A 27,541-nucleotide genomic window follows, 5' to 3' on the forward strand; every position below is an offset into this window, starting at 1 on the left:
AGAAAAAATCAATAAATTTGTATTCAAGCTGCTTTAGGAACTCTGAGGAAGCACCAAAACACCTCAAAAAATCTCATTTTTTTTAAATTCCTAAATGGAATGAACAGGACGTGTAGCTTCCAAGAGTAAATGGAAGGATTAAATGCATGGATTTCATTAAAGCAAAATGCACAGTACTTCTGCTCAAAAAAGTCATAATGCAAATTACACTTTCTTTTTCAACAGATCTTCAGTTCAGTTCTTGCTGCTGATTAAAATCACCGTTCACAATTTTTCAATGACTACTTCTCCTAAAGCCTGAGGAAATAAGTGATCCTTTATTTAAGAATATGCAAGACAATCATGATAGCGTAGAACACTGCAGTGTTGCCAACTTCTAATTATTATTATTTTTAAAGAAACGTCAGCTCCTGTTGTCACAAATGCCTTAACTGTTTCTCTGAAGTTTTATTTCAGGATGGCGTGGTGCTCCTGCTATATCAGGACGTGCAATATGTTCACATTGTCCAACTCAGACACTCAAACACGTAAATATTTAAGAAGGAAACTGTTCACTAGGCTATTTATAACTAACTTCATGATTAATGAGGGTTCTTTATTTCCTTAACAACTACCTACTTCGCTTGGGATATTTACAGAATCATACTATACTACAACAACAGGCAATTACGCCAGTCATCCAGAAGCATCACAGTGGGTCCTATGGGGGCCAGAATGGCAGATGCTTCCTGCCGTGTGAAAGCTCTGTACCCAATTACCTCTTCAAAGTGGGCCTATGCTCTTAAATAAAGAAAATTGGAATTTTCTATGAAGTTAATCTGTTTGGGAGATGCTCATGAGTAGTCATGGCAAAGATACAGCCACATTTGTATTAGCAATCCACATATTTGTGGTTTAACCCACAAATCATGTCTTGTAGCATCTTAAATGAGAAAAATCTGTACGAAAAACAACCAGATAAAATTTTTAACATTTTTAAAACAATCACAAGTCCCAACTCCATGAGAATTTTTTTCCTCTCCCTTGGTTTCGTTTGTTTGTTTTCTTGTTTTCAAGGTGCAGCTGGCTATTTTGTTGGCATGAAAAGAAATGTGTGCACTCACTGTCTCTAAATCCTAGCTTACCACTTGCTGGGCTCAAAATTACCAGGGCCAAGCAGCAGTCTCTTTTAAAGGCAATCATACGGACTCAAGTTGCAGGAAGCATCTCAGACTAAATGCTGATACGTTTTTGTTGAAAGATAAGCCTTTTGTAAAATAAAGGTGAAAATGCACTACACTAGCTATTGGTTATTTTTGCTATCAGCAAAATAATCTGTGCAATCCAACCCAAAACTAGGACTGAAAATCTTGTTTAAAATAAGCTTGAATGCAATTAAACTCTAACAATATTTGGGCAAATACAATTGCTATTCAAGACAAATGGAGCAAAGTCCAGTACCATGTTGTAGGGTGGGAATCCCAAGTTCTTTAGTGCCTCTGTCAGCAATCCACTTAGTGATCCCGAGTGCATTGTTCTATCACAGCTTCCCATGACCCTAAACTAGGATCTGTGCTAAACTGAACTCTCTCGTAAAGTGTTTTTAAGTACTATGGATCAAAAACATTACAAAAATGGCAGTGTTACACTATATTAAAATGAATGAGATTTAACTTTTGATTTTCATTCCATCATGGTCATGAATTGTTAATTCAGCCGTATGCCCACGGTTCATATATTTCTTCTCAGAACCTTAAAAAACCCACTTTGGTACAGAGACACGCTGCCCCTCAGAAAAGAGAAGTTACCAAGTTACAGTAAGTAGGGCATCAAACTGAGACTTTGAAGAACTAAATTCCGCCATCACCAATTCCATCATTGACTTAACCATTTGATTCAGATATTGCAAAACTATATTTTGTCAGTCGAGATGGCAAGCACATATTTCTTAAGAGCTTTGAACTTTACAGATGAGATGTACACACACACACACACTAAAGTTACACAGCTATAAGGAGCCCTTCTGGACAGCTCCTAAACAAGTATTTAAAAAAAAAAAAAAAAATCTTATTTTGTAGCTGTTTGGTCTTAAATTCTTGCTTTAAGATCACAAACCCCACCCCCCTACCCCTGGAAATAAATCATGGGGCAGCAGGGGGTCATTATCATGCCCAGAGGCTTACAGACACCCCCCCATCTCTCAAATGCTGCATCACTCACGTGCTGCCTCCTGACCTATAAAACACAGTTCACACCCTACCCCTTTTATTTTCGACCATGCACTTCCCTTGATCTCTGACTTACGTCACGTTTGTACTGAAGATTAAGATCGTCTAGACTGACAGACCTCTGTCAGGCCTTAAAACCTTCTTGTGGACTGCCAGCACAGCCACCTGGGACCTGCCCTGCTGTGCAGAGCGGTTCCTTGTGGAGCGGCAAAACCTTCACTACAGGCCTGCAAGCTGTCAGCAGGATGGAGATGACAGGATCCACTACCTCATATCACTACCCTTTTCAGATATTTTGGAGAGCCCCAGGGAAAGTACGAGGTGGAGCAGAAGAGAACCTGGCTGTTCTTTGCTGCCTTAGCTGTCTAGAGAGTCTTCACCTCACTGCATTTGGGCACCTTTAATTCTACTGCTCCTTCTTGGATAAATGGTATTTTGAGGAAGAAACATGTGACTGTCAAAATAAATGTCACATAATCGCTCTGTGGCAGAACCAGTCACAGGTTTTGAACAATTCAGAGAATAAGACCCAACTGCATGGCTGGATGCAATATTTCTTCCGCTTGAAGCCTTTTGCTAGCAACAATGCTTCCAATTTAGCATCACGACTACATGCAACCGTGGCAAGCTAAAGCAGCCAAAAAGCAGAAATACAAAATCAATATAGACAGTGGTTCTTTATAATAAAAGAAATAGCACCCTGAAAAAAAACCCAACAAATTAAAAAAAGAGATTATTTTAATCATTCAGTTACAGGTGAATGCAGAAAAGCACCTGGCCAAATGCTCTCCATTTTGTCCCAAGCAATATATCACTTACCTTTTGGTATGCTTCTCTAAAGAAATAGTAAAGCGCTTTGATTCAAGTTATTGGGGCAGGAAGCCAACACCATGTTTTGAAATTACTTTCAAGACTTCCAGAAAGTACTGGAAGCTCCCCGCATTTACAGAAGCAGCTGTGAGCTAGAAAAATGAAACTACATGAAAATGTAGTGTAATCTCAAGGCTATATATATATTTTTTTTTTAATTTGTTATTATTTTTTAACCCATTTTCTGAAACAAAGCTCTTCTAGAAACCAGTGGAAAAAGAGACAGGGTATCTCATAGCTGCCCATGGCTCCTGGCCCAGGCAGGTGACTGCAGGTGGGAAGCCTGAAGAGCCTCAGGCTCTCACGGCAGAGGTGCGCAGGTACCCTCCTCAGAAGAACGTGCACATACTTTAGTGGATTTTAGACCTATTTACTACCTACATTTAGTTTACCCACATTATTGATTTTTCATAACTCAGTCCTCTGTCACAGTCGCTACTTCTATATAACTGTACCTATTCTTAAAAATTTGGAGAATTTTAACAATTTAATAAATTATCCAGAACATCAGGTGCTTATATCAGAGCTGTGAAGACACACACGTTACAGTCACTGCTGCTGATAGACAGATTGCCAGATCCTTGCTGCCTGACACATTATTCTTCAAAGACAGCTGAACCAGAAGTAGCTGAGTATGCGTTTCATGTCAGGTTTACAAAACAGAAACAGCAGAGGGGAGAGCAGGCCATATGCAACGGAACGGCCACTGCCATCACCCAGCCCTCCATTTTCTACCCTTGTCAAACTACACTGCCTGTAAACAGTGAGCCCTTAAACCGAAGAAAAATAGAGCAGTTGCTAAGCATATACATTGGACAACAAAAAGCAGTGCATTCTTTCTTTATGTGCTAGTTTCACTGCATTATTTCTTTGTCAAATGCATTTTTAGCACTGAACGTAAAAAACTTCCCTGGCCCGCACAGAAACATTACTGAGCTGGAGCTAATGCTCACGTGAAAGGTGACGGTGATATTTCTCAGTAACAAGGATAGCTACCAAAAAGGAATTCTTACTTGGAGGCAGCGCAAACACTATTTTTGCAGCAATCTGTAACCAATAAAAAAGATACAGCAGCTTCTTCAGACAGAGCCTGAGATGGGTCCTCATATACCTGGAGGCCTTATCACCACCACACCTGATCTCTGCAGTAATACCATCTTTTAGAGAAGCAGCAGTGGTCTTCAAGAGAAATTCTTGAACTAATGGCATATTAAAAAAAAACAAAAAAAACCAAAACCAAACCCAATCCTTTAAAGGAGCAACACCCAGAAGGTAACTATTTTATGTACCATTTCCTCCCCTTCTGCCTAAGTTTGCCTAAGTTTTATTGAACATACGGGCCAACCTGATACTTTCTAATTTGTAGATACGCACTAATTTGTAGCAGAAGACTACTGTAGTGCATTTATATAAGCAGAAACAACTTGATAATAGAAGTTGCTACAGGAACTTAAAAGCTGGAAGAGCAGCACAGCAGAATATAAAGCACACGCTCATTTTAGATAGGTAAGGGTCCACTAAAACAGGAGTTTTACCCCATTTTAATTCAAAAGGAACTGCAGTTTTATTTTCCCAAAGGTATTTCTGGAAGGAGTTATTTGCATGGAGAACTCAACTACTGAAATGGGAATCTATTACCGTCCTGATGTGTCATCATATCTGCTCTTCACAACAATGGATGACTCGCAGTAGTACACTGGATAAAATTTTGAGTGAGCCAGTGTGTGTGTGTTTCTGAGACAAAAACCTCAGTGATAAATCAGAATCATTACCATTCTTGGTAGCTCAAGATCTTCACAAAGTTTTTTTCAGCTCCTAAGCATTTACTATACAATATTTACTTCTGGGGACAGTTTTACTTTAAAATTACTTTATCTTCTAAGTTATATTAAATAATCATATTATTTTACAGTGATAACAGCTTCTAGAAGTCTACAGGCAAAAAATACAGCCAGTCACTCTAACACTCATTAAGGGGTATGTTAGTACATCTAAAAATCTTTTCCCTGATGTTAGCTAGGTCTTTCTAGCTCTAAAGCATTTGAGGATGGGAGCAAAGCAGGAGCCTTACACGCCACTTTTAGAATGCGAAACACTAATTCAGCTTCCAGAAGAGAGATGCAGGAGCAGCAATGCTGCCCCAGCAGACATCTGTGCGACTGCTTTGCACTGCCAACAGCAAAAGTGAGAAGCTTTTCAACATAGAAATTTATTACTTTTGAAGGTCAAACATTTTATCAGTAAAATACACAAACTGGCCAGTCAGGGAAAATATTTTAAAGCAGTTCAGTGTTTATTTTGAGAATATTTTCCAGTATCAGCTTTCATCAATCTGTTACTGTCCAGTATTTCTTAAGAACTAAACAAAACTACTGTCTGGTAACACAGAAACAATTAGACACAAGCAGAGAGTCAAGGTCTTGAAAAAGGCCATGCCTCATTTTCTGAAGATGGACAGCCAGAATGAGATGTGGTACTTCCCATTTCATACTGAGATCATCTATATCATAATGATATTATCTACTTCACTTAATTACAGACTGTTTTCACTTAGTGCTAAAAATACTAACTTAAAGATTTAGTTAGTGAATATTTTGGATCATCTGAATATTTGCCATTGAGTTTTCCCCAAAAGGAAGTCAGCAGTTCTCAATGTAAATACTAATTTTTCAAGCACGTAATTTTAAAAATAGGACTTACTCGAATACAAAATAGTGCAGAATTTGACCTAATGTTCTTTAGTTCCCACTTCTGCAAGAAAGTTAGTTATCTTGTCTGAAAAACTGCGTAGTAGGGAGATAAGTTCCTTAAGCATTTACCTGTATTTCCGATAGGTTGGCTGATAAAACATTTTCAATTAACTGGAAAGTCTAAGCTATTTATTAGTGATTCTCTATACAAGCATGTCTTATAGACACATCACAACCGTATCTTCTTTGTTTCTTAAGAACACCGGTCACCCAAATAATTTTTATTTTGAGGAAAAGTAAACCTAGTACAAACGAGATTCAAGAGATTCATTTTTTAGGATAGCTTTGAAGGGGGCCTCTAAAATTTGGGGTTTTTTTCAATTTTGTCCTTGAAGTTGTTGCAGCTTCCTCAGACTCATAACAGTCATCTTCCACACATTCAGCAGTTTAAAATATTTCCACCTAAAGCTAGTTTTCCTTTTGCTTTATGACTTTGTTTAATCTACCACACTCTATAAAGGCAAGGAAATTTTCCACATACTGCAGTTTATACAAATTTCAATATAGGCATGGCACCCAGCTCCTGTGATAAAGCAAACGTATCTTAAGAGCTGGTTTGAATTAGGAGTTCCCTCCTCCCCTTGGGATCCCAAGGAAAATATATATGGTAACCTCACAGCCCACGTGTTAAACATCTTCCCATGACTGCCCCATGTGGCCACTAACAGTAAAGCATTAAGCAGCTCCAATATCACATGATTTTCCTTGCTTTTACAGACTGAAATGAGGACTTAACATTACCTACTTAGTAGTAAACACTATTTCTTCAATCTAATTCTTCCTTCATTTGAACACATTTGCAGGAATTATTCTATGTAAGAACTTGTAAGATCATTGCATACTTTGATAGCACTAAAAAACAGCACAATCTACAACTCATTCTTATTGTAACAATTAATTTCTTCTAACAGTGTTTACATCAAAAGCAAATACCTAAAATAGTTAAATAAGTTATTTTTAACTTTCACTTCATACAACGAAAACGTCTACTGATCTTGTACCGAGCGTTGTTATGGCTATAAATTTGTATTCTATCCAATGACTTGTGTGCTCTCTCTCCATCACCAGTCGGCTCGCTGTCTTCTATGTATAAGGACTAAACCTCATGCTTCTGAGTGTTAGCAATTCTGTGTCATTTTTTCATTAGTAACTACAGCAATAAAATGTAAACCTACGCTTATATTTGGCATTGTTATTGTGATGTTTTAATGTGGCTAAAATAATCCTAGGATTCCTTTATGTTATTGCTATCTCATAGGATAAAAATTATTTTGTTAGAATTTCTAAAAATATGATAGTTTTCCACTAATCAGAAGTTGGGAGAGCCATGTTATTTTCTTAGATGATAAAAATCAACTTCTATTGGACATTTTCCTCACCTTTTCTGTCTGGTTTGAGGTTCCGATCCACTGGTGGTGGCTCACATTCTGCAACAGGTACTGACCGTCTGGGAGGGGTCTTTGGACTGGACCTGAAACCCATGTGAGCAGGAGGAGGGACTTGCTTTCCAAATAACGGAAAATCAAACGTGCCTGGTGTCATTGGTACATAGTTTGTTTCCTGGATGGGTTCAGTGAAGCTGCTGGAATGCTGTCGTGGAGGAGAGTTGGGATTCATTGGGACATAATTTTCATCTAGTTCTTCACTTGAAACACTTCCCACTGTCAACATGCTTCTGTTTTTCTAGAATTAACATATATTTCCTTTAACAAAATAAGTTATGCAATCAGCTGTGAATCATATGAGTTTTTTAACCTAATCTACTCAGATTAATATATTCTACTGAAAGTGAAGAATCACAAACACTGTACAGCTTGCTTTTTTACATGGGAACAAAGAGCATTCAAGCACTGTCACTGTCGCCTCTCATCAGATCAAGTCATACTTACAAAGTGGTTATGGAAGCCCTCCAATGAATTAGATCTGTCATTCGGAAACGTTCGTGGAATATCATAACAGTCTTGAGAACTAATTTCTAAAGAAAGAAGAAAAGAAAGCGGCTATTTATCATCCCTGTTCCTGTCACTTGGCACCAGGCATCCAGAGTCTGTTGTTATTTACGGTCTGCTGCTGAGAACATACAAACACACCTCCTGAAGCTGTGGCCCATAGGTTTTATCTATGTACTTGAGAGGACTGTGCTCACAAACAAACTTAGCACTCATCAGTCACAACCTGAAGCTCTTACTGTGGTATTTTTCCATGGCAAGAAAAGAAAAGATAATTTTTCCTTTTAAAGAAGCAGCAAAGTCTTCCTTTCAAATAGACAGGTATAGGAATTTAGCGTAAGAGTGGGTTTTGAGATACTGGGCCCGCATGAAAAACCTATTCTAAAATAAACAAACAGCAGATGTGATTTAGGGTCTGGAGAAAGGTTTTCTGACTGAATGCCCTTCCCTTGGAAAGTGCTGATTCAACAGGATTCAATCCATTGCAGAAACAGGTGAATCCCGGCTCTCAGCTCCCCAGCGCGGTCTCCAGGGGCTTTCAGTTTGAACGAACTGCTACCGAACCAAAGAGCTCTCCATTTTCAGGGTCCTGGCTCTTGGCAGTCCGCATTAAGAAGGTCCTCAGCTTTGCGGCCGCCTCTTTGGCGGACAGGGGTGTTTGCGAGACGTCTGGCTCCCAGGTCCCCGGTCCTGCTCCCCCACGCAGGCTGAGCGACAGGCTGCCTCAGCCTGCGACAGGCACGCCCCTCCTCCCGACGCCACGACAGAAACTGCGGGCAAACTCTGGGTTTTATCCCTGCCTTGCCCTGAAAAAAAAGCTCTGAAGTTTTTTTGAGGTTTCCACCTCAGAGGAAAAATAAACACTTCTGCTATTAAGCACCAAATTAAAACAGTATTTTCAGAAAGGCTACTTTTCCTGAGGCTGACAATCTCAGCTGTATAGTGTAGGAGTACTCACTTACAAACTTAGGAAAATGAGAGAAGATAAGCAAAGCAAACAAGGGTCTTTCAGGGTGTTACTCTGTCATTTTAGAAAACTAACAACCACCGATATTATTACACTTAGCCTACAAAATGAATGACAAACAGGATAATACTATCTGAGCGCCTGTACGATCACATCCATTCTGTATGTTGCCTCCTCTAAAAGCCCTGTCCCCGTCTGCTTCCTCATTTCAGCCTCCCATCCTGTAGCTAGCACAACTCAAACAATTCTCCTTTAAAATCCCCTCTAACATTAGCATCGACTCTAACCAGTTTAAAGTTTCACTTTAAAAATAACACTGTAATGCCCACCTGCCTCAGGAACCTGGAAAAACAAACAAACAAACAAACAAAACTCTTAGCCCAAGGGTGGTTAACAAGACTAGAACAACTGCTCTCTGTAACAACAAATGTCAGCTTCCCAATCTCCACCTCTTGCTGCACTTCTTGAGTTTAAATCTGAGAAAATAAGAACAGGAACAAAAAAACAGGCAGAAAAAAACCCCAAGAAACACCAAATTCTTTAACTAAAAGTAGCTCCACCAGATTTGCTAGGACCCAAAATACACCCAGCTGCTAAAGGAAAAACAGTAAAAAAAAAAAATGCACTAGCACATCTGGAATACCAACATTTAGGTGACTATAAGGAACAACTTTAATTTTACTTTAAAACTGCAGTATACATATCTATCACAAGGAGAAAAATAAAGGTTGGTGGCAATGATCACTGGATCAGGGTTGATCTCAAAGCTCTGGATATACACCAAGTCCCACTGACCTTCATGAAGCACTTTCAGCTTCTGCAGATTTGGACCACTACATGCTAACCTTACTTTGGTCGTTCTGAAAGACTGATAACGGCAGTATTGAACTCAGCTATATAAGCTTCTTAGCAAAAAAAAGATGATTAGTTCTTCACTGCTTTCTAAAGACAAGGAACACCATAAATATGTCTAGGTCTTCAAATATTTTTAGCTAAGACTGAATGCCACAGTGCAGTATACATCCCTTATTGACGTTCTGTGCTTTGGTGTTTTGATGGTTTCCTTTAATAGTCTTCTCTTTTTCTTCTTTCTTACATATTTTAAGCATTGCGACCACAGACCATTTTGTGAAGGGCTACACATTTGTTTTTAAAGGCTAGAAATGTCCCTCATATCATTCAGCCCATTCACATCATTTATATCACATCACTCATCACAAGATTACATCATTTAACACAAAAATTCTGGAAGATCAGGATAAAATATGGAATACTGACCTTTACGAAAGATATTCAAATCTACAGTTGAAATGGTATTACTGCGTGAGGGTGGCATTCCTGCTGTGGGGATGCAATAACTACTATCAGTGTCTGAAGCAGTGCGACTAATGCTACATGTTTCCACAGGAGATCGATCTGCAGCGTGGTGAGGTTTTGGTGGCCGAGGTGGAGGAATATCTGGAATAGTCTCCAGTTTTGAAGTCTGAGACAACGTTCCGTCTGGAAAAGTTCGTGGAATCTGATAAGTACCTCCAGGTGTGGGGGGAATGTCATAGCTAATGGAGATGTGTCTCATCTGTGCGTCTAATGAAGATGTTGCTGATGGGGTATTGAAAACATGTTGCTCTCCTTCCGCATCAGTCCCAGATGGAGACGCTGCCTTCGGCAAAACATCCTGTGAGTAACTCCTAGGCAGGTTATAAAGGCTGCAGTCTGCCAATGTCAGTCCAGTACGAGAAGGCGGAGAGTCATAGACACCTTGCTGCTGAAAAAAGCCATTCACAGCATGCTTGCTCGCTGATGGAGCAGGATTTTTGTGGGAGGGCACGTTATCATTGCAGTCTGTTTCAGAAGAGCTGGATTTCGCCGAGTCAGCATGAGATCTACATGTAAGATTAAAATGTTGATGAACATATAAAGAAAAACAAACATGACAAATAATAAACACACCATTTAAAATGTAAACAACTAAAAAGTCTATCAGTCTCTTCCAATTTTTTTTTTAAATGAAATGCAGGAACTCAATTATTAAACAAACAGTAGTACTTAAGAAGGATCCTAAGTAACTACATACATACAAATCCATGCATGTGAAACAGATAACACAAGTGTGGAGTTTTAGCAGTAGCTAAACAACAAGTTGATGTTTCATAAAGCAAGTGATTTCCACAACACCAATTGGGAGCAGAGTTTGTCTGGGGACTGGGGGATTTTTTTTTTTTTTTTTTTTTTTTTTTTAACCCATGCTGCAAACTAGCAGCACTCTAATGGCACCGTTAAAGGTAAAAATAATACACTCAATCCTTGGGTTTACAGTACTTGCTAGTTCTAATAAGTATGAAAAAAACATTAGAGCAAAAAAATATAACTGCTTGTAACACCCTTAAGTGCATGCCTAAAGTTATCTACTGACCATATAAAACTGGTTTGAAATACATAAAGGAGAGAGAAAGAACAGATAAGAACAGAAACAGGAGGAAGATAGCATGCTCTTTGGGCAAAGAAAAAAAAAAAATCCATAGGATGTATGTGCAACAGTGCTTTCGTTTTGAATGCAAGTTAAGGCAGTGTCCTTAGATAAAACTGTACAGTCGTTTACCTTTGATTTCTTTGGAAATTCCATCTTTTATGAGAATAGCACTCATTAATAGTGGTACTAATCAGTACCAGTAAACTTACATGGAAAGTAAACACATTGCAATCTTTTTTTTTTTTTTTTTTTTTTTTTGGTAAACCTCCCCAGTTACCTTGCTCCAGGCAGAGAAATTCTGTTATCAGTCTGACTCCTTGCTTAAATGAAAGTCAAGACAGTGGCAAAATACTAACACAGGTGGAGTTAATGCAGTCCATACACTTTTTGATCAATCATACCATGATATTTCCTATTTTCATTACCACAGTACCATACCATTGTGTTAATTTATACATACATATGTAAATATTTCCGCATGCGTGTGTATCAATGAATAGCCGCTATACTACTCTTACGAAGCCCTATTAAGCAACTGGACCATGCAGTTTACAAAACTTCTGAGGAATAAAATACATAAAAATCAACAGCATGACTACCACAAGAAGAATTTTTTCCCCTTATTTTAAGAGGATCTCTACCTCCTACTTTCTAGACGTATCCTTCTAGTTCTGTGGTATTCATTCAGACCAAAGTCCCAGCAAAAGTCACGTGTTCTACATGAGCAAGTATGGCAAGGACTGTGATCTGTATTTTATATGCTATAAAAATAAAGTGGGCAGTCTAGAGAAGCTGGACACTGACAATCAATTGTAGAACCAAAATTATTAGTTCCAGTTCACTAGGATATACTTTAAAATGAAAAAATTTCCCAAAGTACAGAAATAAAATATAAACACTACATTTATCTTACAAAACCATGCAGGAGTATATAACCAAAGTTCAAAATGCAACAACAGCACATGTATGATGCCAGTGCTTAAGGATTACCCATCATATGTAAGCAACAAATGCTATCATTTTTAAATTTAGGAGTTTTTCTGGGTCTAAGTGAATGCTGCTGCTTCTTTCTTGACCACAAGCACTTGTGAAAACAGAAGACTCTCAAAAACCATGACACACGAGGCAGCCAGGCCTGTCATTTGCTTAGCCGATGGCAACAACTTACATTTCTCTATATAAGAGGGCATTTCTGATTTACTTCATGTTTTTAAAAGTAATCTTTTGGAATCAACTTCTTAGTCTATTGAAATAGTTTTCAAAATATGAGTGGGTTGTAACCAATCTGATTTTGCAAGACCAAAAGTTTGAAGACAGTCTGAAACATGTCAAAATGAAGACAGGGAATTCAGCCTCTGAAGTTTAACTAGTTTTCAAAAGTCAGTATTAACCACTGATCACGATAAGAACACCACGTACAATTTTGAAAATCTACAATGCGTAGTTGATTCATGTTACCTCAAGGAAATTTAGGTTCGGACTAGAGTTCAGGGACAGATTTTACTCCTGCCTTTTTTTTTTTTTTTTAAAGGATTTCAGATGCAGGATGCTTGATGACTTCTGCACTTAAAGTTACTTGCAAATTTTAATTTTTCCCATGCATTTCAGAACAGCTCAAAAAAAAAAAAATCAATTGGCTTAAATATTCCATTAACAATTGGCTATTAAGATTAGTATTAATTTTTTTTACATCTCAGCTTAAAATAATGGCAAAGTTGGATATAACACAATGAAAACTCCTTACTCTATTTATAAGCAGTGGATGACTGTGACATAAATTCAGTGTTATCACATGTGGGCATCACATATCTGCAAATTATGCTAAGTGGCCAAACTATTCCTTTCTCAGTGCTAGGGCTGGACACCTCTTTCCACATATCAAGAAGAGATAATTGTACAGCCTGCTCATCTACAAGGACTGGACATTAAGAGGCACAGAGAAGAGGTGGGGTATTGAGGCAGAGGGAGCCCAGTAAAAAGCCTGTCTCCATGTACTAAAAACTACTTACTGACAGAGACCCAGGGAAAAAGTTTTAAAAGTGTTTTGGTCTGAGGGGTAATCATCCTGTTTTTGAACATGCCGTATTCGGTCTGGCTTGACCACTCATCCTTTTGAGCTGATTCTTTTCCCATCTGCAGGAATTGATGTGACCGATTAAACAGAATACTATGAACAAAGTGGCAGCAGAACTGCTCTTGTGTGCCAGCAATCTGGGAGAGAAACAGCAAGCATAGTGAAAATGTGGGTAGATAAATGAATAAATAATAAACCAGCTCTATTTCCAGAATATGGAAGCCAAAGTTACATAGTTTTCCTGTTAAAACTCACAGAACACCATGCAAGACGCATCTCAAACAAACAATATTTTCAGGCAAGTTAATGGCTCTGTGATTATTTTCTCACAAGCGTTCCAAGAATGGCTACTGTTCACTCACTGCAGTGGAATCTTTTTACTTTCAAAATCTTCTAATAGCAGGTATTCCTGCCCTTCTTCTGAGACAAAGGGTGACCCTTGGCTGGTTCATAAACATAGGAAAGATGAGGAAGACAGCATTTAGTATTTTTCAGTATACCTCTTGAATGAGCCAGAACAAGAAGAGTTTTGGAAACAGTCTTTGGCTGCGTTTTCTTATTTAGGATCCAAATACAAACCTTAAAATCTCACTAAATGCTACAGTCAAACAATGCTCTTTCTCAAGTCAACAGTGATCAGAGCATAAAACTATTTAGACAAAATACAGCATGATTATTACAGCTGCAAGTGCCGTGTCCAAGATATTCTCACGACAGTACGTGGTGCATTGCATGACACTGTAATGAAGCATTTCAAAATTGTTAGTTCTGAAACACCACAATTCTTAATAATTTCCAAGAGGCAGCTTGGATACTTCCTCTATGTTTCACAGTTACCCGTCTCACACAGAAAAGAATCCCAAAGCTTTGAAATAAAATTCAGTGGTCCCCAGATTATCTATAAAGTAACACGCAAAATTAGAACAGAAACATTTCCCTCTGCACATTGGCAACTTTAAAGTCTAAAGGGAAAACGTCATAGAAATAAACCATTCAAATAACAATACCTGCCTATTAAATTACATCTATTAAGCTTTGCACTTTACACTAAGGAAAAAAGGTTGTATGAAATACACAGATAAATTGTTCCAAGTCCGGAAAGTAATAGGAAAACTATGCAGTCATTTAATTTTTTCTTCACCTGTAAGGATGTGGATTGGGGTAGTGCACAGAGTGCCCTCTAACTGATCATCTTAGTAACATGCTATGCAGATACACAAAGCTCTAATTCCATAGGAAAAGGTCTATATCCTCTATACTCTGGCCCAAATCCAGCAGAATACCTACTGTACCAGACATGAAACATAAGCAGTCCTTTTAGGTGGAACTGAAACTTCAGCCTAACTATTATTCTGAATTTTCATTATTCCAGCCTTCTTAATAAAAGGACATAGCTATTTAGTGAATTTAGTTAAATGTAATACACTAAGCCCATATAATTTCCAAGTAATCACAACGGCTATGTTTTGCTGTCTTCAAATATTCCTATAAAAACATCACTTATTTAAACAATCTCTACACTCCCAAAGACTTTTTTTCAGTTCTTTCTCAGTTCCCTTGGCATTTTATCTCCATTGGACCTTCTGCCTTCCTCAACACCCAAATACCTTCTCTCCTGTGTCACCAGTGTCTTCCTCAAGAAATTTTGCAGGCTATTCATGGACTGTCTACCTTGCCACATTTTGTGCCCCCTTTTATGCTCTCCTCAGACTTTGCTCCCTCTACTTAACCCACACGTCACACAACTGTGGGAGTCAGGTCAGAAAGTCATTTACACATGCCAACCTTGATCATTCCTAAAAACACGCTTCATGTGGTGGTGGTAGAAATCCACTCGGTGCCCATCCCTCGCAGAAGCAAACAGGCACTCGGACACATTTCCAATGAGCCAGTGTGCTGAAATGAAAAGTCAAGATTTCTCTGCCAAGCCGTTCTGGAAACAATACCGAACTTTTTGATAGCTTTTGGCAGGAACAGTGACATACCTCTCAGGCACCATCAGCTGCTAAACATCACTAAACACTGAAACCTTTAACACTGAGAAAGCAGACACCGGGTTTCCCCTTCTCTTGCAGGAGGCTTTGGGGCACACTGTGCTGCCTGTAACCTGCACGTTCCACACTCTGGGGGAACTGTAGGCTCATTCCTCCGTTTTATAAGATTGTAAAGGGTGTTTTCTACCATGTAATCATCAGTAAACGGAGCAGGAAACTCCTCAGGCACAACAGAGAAAGATTAAAATGCCAAGGGAATGGAGAGCACATGGCACAGGTAAAACTGGCAGAGCATCAAGGTGTTGATGAAGAAGGCACCGCCACTAAAAGGTATGGCCCTAAGGGAGTATGTGAAATACTCATGAAAACACTTTCAAAGGAAGCTTTCCTCAGCCTTCCATGTACTTGTCTGCAATCACAAAAAGAATATGACTTTTTATTTATTTTTCTGGAAATACCCCAGCAGATTTTATTTTAAATTACTGCAGAAAAGAAGCTTTTCTTTTATCTCTCTTAGCAGAGAGATATATAAGGTTCTCCAATAGAATACTCAAGGTTGGAAGGGACCTCTGGAGATTATCTGGTCCAGCTCTTCCAATACCTCTAAGCAAAGCCAACTTCAAAGCCAGATGAGGCTCCTCGGGAGCTTGTCCAGTCAAGTTCGTTTGTGGTTGTGGGTTTTATTTATTTATTTATTTATTTAAATCTTGGAGGATGGAGATTCCACCAAGTCCCTGGGCAGCCTGCTCCAGGGATGGCCACCATGATACATTCTGAAAAACCACAGCAATATTTCCCAGGTAGCTACCGTAAATATCATCTCTTCCTATGCAGGAGGTGCTGTACATCTATTTAAGTTAGAAGTAGCAGTTGGAGAAATAAATATATGTTTAATTCAGTAGAAGTTCTCAATTCTTTCCTTAAAATTTCCTGTTGCACAGTTCTCTGGAGAACTGACTGTGTGGGTACTCTTTATTCAGTAAGAAATAAGGCTTATTTGAGCTTGTTTTTAAATATCTGTTATTTGGAAAAAGTTAAACTTCAGGATACAGAAATTGAGTAGTTTAAGTCTCCTGCATTCTTCGTTATCGTAAAATAATTATCTTTTACTCTTGCTTGAGAGTCTGAACCATGTTAGCAATAGTCAACAAATACCATTCGAGGATTGCTATATTCAGTGATGTGGTAACCTAGCAGGTGATAATAAATATCAGCATGTTTTACTGAATCCCTTTCATGAAAGCTTTAACAGGCAAAACTGGGGCACCAAATACAGAAGGGAGAAAGGCTAAATTTCTCCAGCTTTTCCTAGTCCTAGACTGGACTAAACACACCAGACCATGGCTAAAGAAAGCCTACGTTCTCTGCTCTGTGCCATGCATCACTCCAAGCTACAACGAAATGCTTGGATCACTGCATTTATCTGATACTTCATATTGGCAATTGCTGTCCACGCTTTTGAAGAATGCAATATGGGTCTAGCGCTGATCAAACAACTTACTATTGCTGCAAAAAGTTAAAGCATCGAAAGTAAAAAAGCAAAAGTTACAGGCAGCTTCCCCCTCCCCAGCAGATTATGTACATGCAAACGTTCAATGACTCGGCAATAAAAAAGTGCTTTTAGCACAAACATTCTTGGCCTGCAATACAAATAAGTTATTAAGAAAAAAATGTCACTTACCTCATAGGTTCAGGTTTTTTACTTTGACAGTTTATTAGCAGTAGGTAGTCTTGAGGATCTTCTTGACCAGAGGAAGACTCCAGTGGGGGGATGTTAATAAGCTGATAAGGAGGAGGTAGGGAAGATTCTGCTTGCATGGAAGGTGGTGAAGTGTTGATGGGCAAGGGTAACTCAGCAGATGGTTGTAAAGAACTGACCGGTGGCTTCACAGCATCTGCAAACATAAAAGCAAAGCATTCTTTTTACAATGAAGAAATAGTCTTACAATACTACAAAAAAAAATTTATTAACAGAGGATGAGAAAAATCAGGATTTTTAATTCAAAACTGTAAAATCAGTGGACATAAGAACATCTGGATATTAACATTTGTTTCAGAGTATTCATATTTACATATAAATCTTTATAATATCTTTATATTTTTTCAAACTGTAATCAATTTCTTAAGTATGCCTTGGAAACAGAGGTTATGCCTTATTTAATTACTTATTTAACCTGTTTTCTGGTCACAGAAAGAACAAAGATGCTGACAGCTGCAGTAAGACAGCTAAGAACACAAATCTGTTGTTTTAATCAAGAGCAGACAAAGGCCCATAGGTTATTACTTGAATATGGTAATCTGAGTCAGCACTTGCATGTATTCATCCCTTTTTGACCAAGGTCACTTCAACATTTGAGATGAGTCACCAGTCAAGAACTGGCCTCTCTCAATATCTGAAAAGCAACAGGAAAAATGCTGCTTTTGCAATGGAAGATCCCTTACGGTTATAAAAATAATGCAGAGGTACAATAGGTACCATGTTCCACTAAGCCCCCTCATTACATACCCCAACTTTTTATTTTAGTGCAATAAATGAATTAGTTGTGGTTTGTTGTTGTTGTTTGGTTTGGGGTTTTTTTTGAGGGGGGAGAGGAGGTGTTGTGGTTTGTTGGGGTTTTTTTTTGTTTTATTTTTTTTCTTTTAAAATAACCTTGTCTTTATAATTCTTATCCACTTCCTATTAATGTATATTCCAGCGTAACATCTTTTTTCCTTCCAAATACAAGTATCCTGACTATTAAATTACCTGGGAGACTGGAAAATATTGACACTGTCAAACATTAAACAATCATCTAACTTTTTCATTGTTTTAATAATACATTGACTAAGAACAACATAATTAAGCAAATTGTTCCTCAATTACCAAGGCTCCCTTGTACTTGCAACTCATTGTACATTCCAACTTGCACATCCCAAGAATGGACGCTGATTATTAGCATTGTTTAAATGAGCATATTATTATCCAGTGCAGACTGCTCCTGTTGGGCTTACAGGCCAGCTATGCACTACAAAGTAATTTCATCCAGCTTCTGCTTCCCAGCGCTATCCTAGGAAGAACCAGATGAGCAGACCAGAACATAGCCCTCCTGCTTCCAGTTCTGTGTACACTAGGTACAAGCGATTTAGACGTGGAAATAGGAACAGCAGTACTTGCTTTGAACTCCCATGGCACTTACACAGGCTCAGAAATTAAATCCCACCACACCCATGTGGGTGGAAGAAGTCTAGGTATATGAAAATTCCTCAACTCAACCTACCTGAAAAGGTAGGATAACCTAAAAAAAAAGTTTTTATAAAAGGTTGTGCCCGACCTACTCATCAAACTAGTTAGCAGAACAAAGGCAAAACCAGACTGCACACAGTGATCACACGCACGAATAAAATGGTTTCTTTACTACATGCTACAATATTAAAATATGAACAATTTTCTATTATTTAGGAATTTCAAGAGCTAGAAGGAGCCTATTTAAGGCACCCACTGATACTTCTTCATTCCCCTAACGTTGGGGTTCAACAGCAGGAACAGAGAGGTGCCTGAACGGACCTACCAGGCCTGTATGTCTTGCTCCTGGAAAAGAGGTAGTGGGAGAAAGGACAAGTAGCTCTCTGTCCTGTCCCCTCCAGAACTGAGGAATGCAAGTAAATTTATGCACGAGTAAGAGCAGAGAAGAAAGGTTTCCTACCAGATACGCTATCATTCTTTGGCCACACTTACAGACAAGATCCTCAAGGGCTTTGGTGTACCACAGTCCCCACCCCTGTTCCTTGTCCCTGACTACACACGACCTTCACGTCGTTGGATCTGCTTGGTGCCAAGTTCACACAAGGGGAAAAAAAAGAAATCAAACAGGACGTCCCTGCAGCTTCCAGGGAAGATGGGTGTGCCAATTAGACCACAGGTAGTCAGGAGAGCTCAACAGGTATATAGTAAGATGCATGCCTACGTGAGGCTGATGCATTTAAACAAACCATGCACTAGCATTCCCAGGAAGAGTAACAAGACTCAAGGGTAACTTCCCAGGGAAAAATAAAATCAAGGAGCTTGAAAGGGGACCAACGTATCCACGCAGTTTGGAGAAAGAAAGAGTTACTTTCTTGGGGGAGTAAGAAAAAAGCAGGTGTGTGAGAGAAAGAAAACAAAGTTAAAGGCTGGCTATAACTTGTAGTTGGTGAAAGGAGGCAAAGTGGTGAAGACCATTAAGCTAAATATACTGGGTCAGATCTGTAGTCTCTGAAGCCCACGATGCCATCTCATCTCTGATGGTGGCCTGTTGCAGACAGGCTGAGTGCAAGCGGCAAGGCAAGCCTGCCCTGCTGGCCCCAGCTTCTGGGGCTCTACAGCTTCGGGGCACCCCAGTGCAGAGGCTGCATCCACAGTCTATGCCGACCAGCCTCTGACAAACTTTTCTCTGAGTTTGTCCTACCCCTTTTGAGTACATTTATATTTTTGACCTCTACTACCATCCTGTGGCAGTGAGCTCCACACCTTATTCTGCTTGGCATGAAAAAACCACTTCCTTTTCTTTTAAACCTGCTGCCTGATAGTTTCACTTGATATCCATCAGCTCCCATCTTCAGAGAAACAGTGAACAATTGCCTCCTCTTCATAATACCCATTCCCAACTTCACACAACTTTGTCACAGCTTTACTGAGTTGGTGCTGCTTAATTTTTCTTGGTATAGAAACCATTTCATTGCAGATCTGGTTTCCTTTCACCCTCACCTTTCCCAGCTCTACTAATTCCTTCCTAAGAAGGGAAACTAACTATTGCATAAAACGCACAAAAAAAGCTGGGACACACTTATTGATTTACCAAGACATAATTCATTCTGTTCCAATCCTAACCATTTGCCTTTTGATTGTTACTGAGTATTAAAGGTGACACTGTCCAACTGTCCAGAAGGTTCATGATCTCTTCTCTGAACAGGGATCTGGAGCCCATTAATGCTAATGGATCGTTAGGGATAGTTTCCTTGTGATGAGCTGTGGCATTTATTTTGACACAAATACCACTTGACAAAATCCCTGAGTCCTCCTACAGATCTGTTGTGGGGGTTTTCTGTGTGGTTTGGTTGGGGGTTTTTTTGTTTTTTTTTGTTTTGTTTTGTTTTTTTTCAGTGGATAGAGCACTAAACTACTAAAATACCAACTTTCTGATCTGAAATTCATCCTCATACAGGTATTTTGTATGTGTTAAATATTGTAGGCTAATGCCCGATTTAAAGAGCAACTGAACTTAGTCTGAAGCGCTTCAGTGCTGGGCTACTTCTTTCTTGCTTTACGCACTCAAGCTATTTCAAATTTGACTACGAAGAAAACAGTAATGTTAACGACTTTCATCGCTGAGCAAATGAATGCTGTTTGCCTATCTGTACCCTCTCAAATATTCTCTTTAGCCATGTACTTCAGAAGCGCACATGAAGGAAAGAGTTTCTCCCAGCAGCCTATTATGATTTCAAAGAGTACAATCTCAACTTGCTCCACTTTGGACTAGCAGATTTTTAGGGAAGGGGTCATCTGCACACCAAAGAGCGTTGTAAGTCATTTGGTTTGTTCCCAGAGCTCAGGCTCTCGGACTGCTTTGAAATAACTGGGAGCTGGAAAAACATCCAGAATATTTAATATGCAAATGAGCATAACAAGAATCCTATTTTGTTTTTATAATTCCTGCATTCAGTACAGCTAGAACAAGCAGCTTTCTCAAAACAGGGCAAGAGTTTTATCTTTTCTCAGTTGGTTTGTTAAGAGCAGTTACAGGCATCATCTTTGCTAGAATTTATACTTTTTTCCTCATAACCATTTTTGTATTTGCCTCACTAATGAAACAATCATAAAATTAAGGATGTAAAAGGAACATTTTCTGAACAAGAAAAATAAAAGGTTCCCCTCTCTTCCTCCTTAACTATATAAAGCTTCTTTATTCCACATGTTCCTATATCTGTGCTTTATGAACAATCTAGAAGATCTGAGTGTGGGAGTTTGCATTTAGGGTTGGTTTTGTGTTGTGTTTGTTTTTCTTCTTTTTTTTTTTAATTAGAGCAAGAATTAAATTGTTTTCTACATTATGATATATAGTCTCTTAATATTCTAATTATGTAAATACTTGAAATGTTCTCATAGTGAACAAAACACAGAAGCCTCATTACAGCAGGCATTTCTTTAAATGTCAAAATTGCAATCAAAGTTAAGAAAATGCATTCTTTGCAGATCGTAGGTAGAAAGATCAGAACAGAAATGGGATTTTCCCATTGTAACACTGAATCAGCAACAGATATGCAATCGCATGATTCTACTGTTCTTCTGAGATGTTTCTTTCAATCCATTTACTATGATGCAGATGTTATCATTAAAACAACCAATGGCCAACAAAATATTAGAGTAATGACCTTGAACAAAAATTTACAGATACAACAAATAATAAAAAACCCCCCTTCACTTTAATCCTTAAAAGGACTTTTTTTTTTTCTTTTCTTTTTTTTTGTTAAATTAAGTCTGTTCAGTCATTATCTGTGCTGCTTAATGTAATGAGATACATCCTGAAGTACACTGCTGGAATTTCCTCTAGTGTCAACTTCTACATGGTCTCAAGTGAAAGATCTGGAATCCTGGAATCAAAGGGCCACATGTGTGCACATGCATGCACAGAGCACAAGCATGTGTACGCTGACAGGCACAGACAAAGAAGCACTTGCTCTGTTCGTATACTTAACTCAATAGATGTGAGCCAGATCCAGCCCAGAAGATGCATGGACACGTTAGCCTGGGTTTGGTTTGCAGCATAAGTGATCAGCTTACAATCAATATGAAATCTACCCAGTGAGCCTCAACTCTGAACCTTTCTGCTATACCCAGAGAAAATCCTTTTAAATTAATAAAAAGTTCCTGTGCATTTTGTAAGTTTGTTTTCTTAGTTGAATATAACCTCAAAGTATCTCTCTTTTTCTGAAGGTAAACGTGATACCCTATTTAAAGAACAGTACTGGAGAATTCAGCAGTTGCTCATTGCATATTATGCTCAGGACAACCCTGTCTCCTGCATCTGAACCAGAGACATGACCAACTGTTCCAAAGTAATTTTAAAAGATGTGTAGATGTGGTGCTTAGGGACATGGTTTAGCGGTGGACTTGGCAGTGCTAGGTTAACAGTTGGACTTGATGATCTTAAAGGTCTTTTCCAACCTAAACGGTTCTATGATTCTAAGTTCCTGTCACACACTGAAGTTTCCGGTTTTCAGAGCTCACATCTAAAATTTAGTACTTACTATCTGCAGTTCATATGTAATTTTAAGCTGCACTTTTGGCTACCCTTTTAAAATTTGAAAATACCAACAGCATTTCCACTCAGAATTTCTTCCCCCTCTCCACCTGCAATTTTCTTTTGAAGACTATTCATTCAAAGGGGAAAAAAAAAAGAATCATCTGTAGCCTGTTCTCTCCATCCTCAGATGGTACACAGGCTGGGTCACGCAGGAAAATAATCAAGGAGTCCTGTTATAGACTAACTGCTGTAGGTGCTTGTGAAGAGAAACAGTGCAGCCCACCACATGAAAACGTTTGGGGTTTTTTCCTCACTAAAAAGGCCCAGAGCTCTCCTCGGCAGAGCAGGCTGCGGCAGCCACATGGTGAGTTTATGCAGCTGGGGCTGCAGCATGCTGTCTGGAACCGTAGGGACCTCTGTGCTTCAGAGAGGTTTTCAGCGCTCCGCGTACTGCGTCACAGCACCTCACGACTTGAGAACTAGCAATCTGCAGAACAGTCTTCCAACGCACCCGCTTGCAATCCCCTTCTCCTAGCGACTCATCAGGTGATGTTAATGCCACAAAAGGTGTCCAGCAGGAACCAGGGAAAATTAAGTTAATTATCTAGGTATATTAGATTGGGTTTATTTCTCCTCAAGGAAGAGTAGAATCACCTTTCATATGAATTTTTGTCACATGCAGCTGGCAGCTTAAGATAATAACCCCAAACACTCAAGACTAAGATTCTGACTGGACTCCTGATAGTAAATTATATCTTTTTACTATATGTATTTTTTCCTCACATACTTGTAAGGGAAGACCCACTGTTGCAGATTTTGTGCTCTATTCATCATCATCTCACTTAGCCACCCATCCTTTAACCACATCATCTGAAGTCAAAGACATCTTGGTCTTCTCTGCTGTCTTCTTTCTCCTTTGGATAATGGGCAACAGTTATCTCAGCTTTGCTGCCCTTTACTCAGCTCTTTAGCCACCAGCTACCACCTCTACCAAACCTGCTATGCCAAGTCTTTGGTCCCGCTTCTTCTAATTTTATTATTCCTATGGAATTTTGCTAGATGAAATCTTGCAACTCTGACAGCCTCCTTCACAGTCTAGCCTCACCTTCCTCTCAGGAATTCCACCCTCAAAAAAAAAAAACCCCAAAAAACATGTCCTTTCATGTTATTCTTTACTGCACTCCAGGTCACCAGTCACTCATCCTCTTGGCATGTCATCTTTGAGCTGACTTTCTTTCTAGTTAATCACATCCAAGAGATAATTTTTTTATTTCTTACAGGCAGACCCTTCATGCAGGAAGGGCACTCTAAACACCTCTAATATCCACTATTTATTTATCAAACACCCCCTGAAAATTTCTTCTCAAAAATCCCAGAGTTTAACAACAGTCCAACAGCTGGAGCACTAAGACCACTTATATGCCACAGTGGTCAAAACCACCTTATTTGCTTTCGCTTCTTCCCATGCCTCTGCTCCTACGTTGATCTCTTTTACTGCAGATAGTAAGTTCTTAGTGGCAGAGCCTGTTTTCTGGTCCGTGCTTGTGTTAGAGGCAGCAGGGACAGGCACAGGGCTATCCTGATCCGATACGGAGATCTCCAACACAGCGTAGCAGCAGCGATGCCTGACCACGCAGCATTAGAGAGGATACAGGGAGCCAGGAGAGGAAGGTGGAGTTACGTTCATCCTGCCAGTCACTGATACTGCACCCAAGCCACGATCAACCTGTAGTGCATGTATTATCAGAACACAATTTAAAAATGGTTATCTGAAAATAATTTCACTGTTCAAAGTGCAGAAGGCATGAGAGGCATGTATCAGATAGCAGCTGCCTGAACAGAAATACTGCAAACTTTGAAAGCATTGTGTGTGAAGCAAGCTGTAGCTCTTTCAAAGTACAGTCCTTATGACAACAGAAACTTCCTTTACCACATGTAATTATTTGTGTAAAAATAATAGTAGATTTCGACATCTTGTTCTTCCCTTTTCTTTTTTTCTTCTGCTTTACTTTGTTATTGCTATCTTTATTCAAATGAATGCATGCAAGTAACATGTTTGCATATAGTAAGATTATTTCCTCCTTCCCCTGCTCTGCCAAGCACGCAATTCACTAAATTACAGAAACATGGAGCTGGATCACGTATAAAACTTCCATCACAGATGTCTACTGAATTCTAGGGAAGGGCTTTCACAGCCTGTGCTTAAATATCCTTAGAAGGTTTTTCTTTATCGTTACATCGCTCACTGAAAGAGAAACAAATTACTTCTCTCTTCGGATAACAACTGATCCATGTCCTGCTTATCTCAGCTTTTTACACTTTGAAAGTCAGCTCTTCCCTCAGTATTTTCTTCCAGGGAAAAACAAATCCTTCAACTTTTCTCCTCATTGATCACTTTTAAAAATCCATTTCCTCTATTCCTACTGTTCTTTAAACATTTATCCTCATCCTTCTGGAAGCTCAGGCCACAGAATTTCGGCTGAGGTCTCCACAGCAGCCGGCAGAGGAGAACAGTCATTTCCCATGTCCATTTAGTCTCTCCATCCCAGAATGACTCTCACTCTGAAAGCGCACAAAGCACTGGCAACACATTTTTGCTTATAGTTACATGTTAACCGCTAAATGACCTATTATATTATGACCTTATAGAGAAAACATGAATGTTAAAAGTGTAGCATGAAACTCGGTGGTAAACTTAAACCTCTTGCTCATGTGTAGCTCCCCCACCTTTGCACGTGCATTTAAAAAATGAAGATGCTACAGAAACATTTTATAGCTTCCGTTTGAAAGCAAGAAGCATTAGCTGAAGATAAAAAGTACCCAGAAATTTCTTTACAAAAGTAGAATTATTTAGCTTGTTTTAAGAAAAATATTTCCTTCATGTTTCTGTCTTGTTGTAAGTTTAAAAGACTAAATCAGCTGTAAACCTTTCCTTAAAAGAAAGTCCCTATAAAAAGCCATACAATGTAATTGTAATGTAATCATTACAGATTACAGTATATTATGATGCAATCAGAAAGCTGGAGACTCAATAGTTTGTAAATATGACTACAGAACATAAATTTATCTACTCAGTCCAAATACAAATGTAACATTGCAGATCTCCAGAATGAACAGATTTCATGTGCATAAATCAATTTCTATTTGGAAGGTCACAACAAAGCATTAGGTAGTTAGAAATTGCTATGAATACTCATTTTTAAGAAAAGGAATAAGAGAAAATACAAGCTTCACATCATAGGAACTTCTGAGTCCTCACTACGTATGGAAGGAGCAGCTCAGAGCTAGTCTGAAGTCATCTTTATTTTTTTGGTGTCTCCACAGTTACAATGAACTCTTTCTCCCTCATTGCTCCCAACACCAAAACAACAACTCCATATTTGTTTTCTAATAGCACTAACCACCACCATCTCATAATTTTTTTCTTTGTAAATCCAAGGAGGCAATTGGACTGGGCTTCCAAACAAACGGCAGCAGGAGCAATAGGCCAGTGGTGCCCCCAGTCCTCGATCGAGCAAAGGATGGAAATGACAGTCCTCTCATAACAAGACTCTTAACCAGTCTGGCAAGAGACATTTTGTCCAGCTTCAAAGAAAACTATCTTCCACTTCTACAGGCTAAAGGGAAGGTTGGTTAAACCCCATAAAATCTCTTTTTGTTTAGTTCCATACTAAAATAGTAGTGCTTTTTTATTGTCTGCAGTGAACTTCATCTGTTCTTTAACTTCTCAAAATACGTTAACATAGATTTTATAAAGTATGTTTATGACTTGCTCTTCCATTACTAGGAAGATTTATCTTATAAAAATAAGAACTTGGCATTAAACAGACAATCAGCAACCAATTTCCCCATTTTCCTTTTTTAATTCTTCCTCAACGCCTTGCAAGACATTACTAAACCCATAGAACAGAGAGTACGGTCAACTCTCAGTTATGTAAAGTAAAGGTGTTGGGTTAATTCAGACAAAGCTAAAATGCCAAAGATGAAACATGCAATGAGAGCATAATGGGGATAAGTTACTGATACAATTGACTGAAACAAAAACCAGTTTTGACCCAAACAGCCAGCGAGGGCATAGTTCTCTCCACATTCATAGCATGTTTCACCTTCAGTTCAACAGAAGGTGTAACATCAACAGAAAATTAAGTATTAGCAGTACACCAGCTCTCAGCAAGGAAAGGCCTCATGGTTTTGAAGGGACCCTACCTCTCCGTTCCACGCAATGGACACGTGCTCCTTTGCACTCTCACATACACAAGAGCTGCCAGGTAAACACATTTCCTCCTTACGTCCCAGATTCCTAATTTGTCCCCAGAACCAATGATTTCTGAGCTCCTCCTGCCCACAGCTGCCCTGGTGCACTAGTGTATTACCCACTGAAAAGCAACCACCTGTCTACCTCTCTCCTGTACGTAACGGATGCCTGGCAGACTGAATACTGAATCATATGGCAATCGCTCTTAGAAACGTGCTGTGGGTGGTCTCGGCTATATTCAGGATGTCATAAAAACATGCTGGAACTGTCAAAACAAGTACCCTTCACTGAATTTGCTATTAGAGTGGTAATTCATACATGAAGTTTTCGTGACAAAGTTTTAGTTCAAAACTGCCATAAGGAGAAAGAAAAGGGTCTCTCTTCAGAACGCCAACAGTATTTTCCAGTCATTTTTGAAGATTTGGCTGGAGTAGAAGAGATGCAAGCCCTTTTTTCCCCACCTCCCTCAATCCACAATCCTACAAAAACCAGGGATTTAGTTCTAGCCCCTTCAGTCAGGCATGCTTTATTTATAACCCTCTTACCGCTCCTATTTAATCTTTTCTTGGGACTGTGCACAGAGCTACAGCAAGTCATGCAACCCGCTAATCTCCACAAGGAATGCAGGAATAATAAGTAAATAAATAAGGATGGATTCAGGACAAGCAACGGCCACAAGGTACTTGCAGGAATTAAACACACCATCCTGTTTCCTACAAGCTGCTTTCACACAATGTCTATTTTGG

At 39.0% G+C, this 27,541-nt stretch overlaps 1 protein-coding gene across 3 annotated transcripts in view; it reads right to left on the minus strand.

The window, feature by feature from the left end:
• GAB1 (GRB2 associated binding protein 1) overlaps positions 1–27,541 on the minus strand; it is a 102,986-nt gene that overhangs the window by 13,683 nt on the left and 61,762 nt on the right. For 2 of the 3 annotated variants that reach the window (XM_075500989.1, XM_075500991.1), the window contains exons 3-6: positions 16,963–17,176; positions 10,022–10,626; positions 7,717–7,802; positions 7,207–7,510 (exon numbers count right to left, since the gene is read on the minus strand). In XM_075500989.1, coding sequence (XP_075357104.1) covers positions 7,207–7,510; positions 7,717–7,802; positions 10,022–10,626; positions 16,963–17,176 — 1,209 coding nt within the window. The remainder of the gene's footprint in view (positions 1–7,206; positions 7,511–7,716; positions 7,803–10,021; positions 10,627–16,962; positions 17,177–27,541) is intronic. The other variant, XM_075500992.1, reaches the window with a different exon arrangement.

Source organism: Mycteria americana, chromosome 4, assembly GCF_035582795.1.
Source record: "Mycteria americana isolate JAX WOST 10 ecotype Jacksonville Zoo and Gardens chromosome 4, USCA_MyAme_1.0, whole genome shotgun sequence".
Taxonomy (NCBI): domain Eukaryota; kingdom Metazoa; phylum Chordata; class Aves; order Ciconiiformes; family Ciconiidae; genus Mycteria; species Mycteria americana.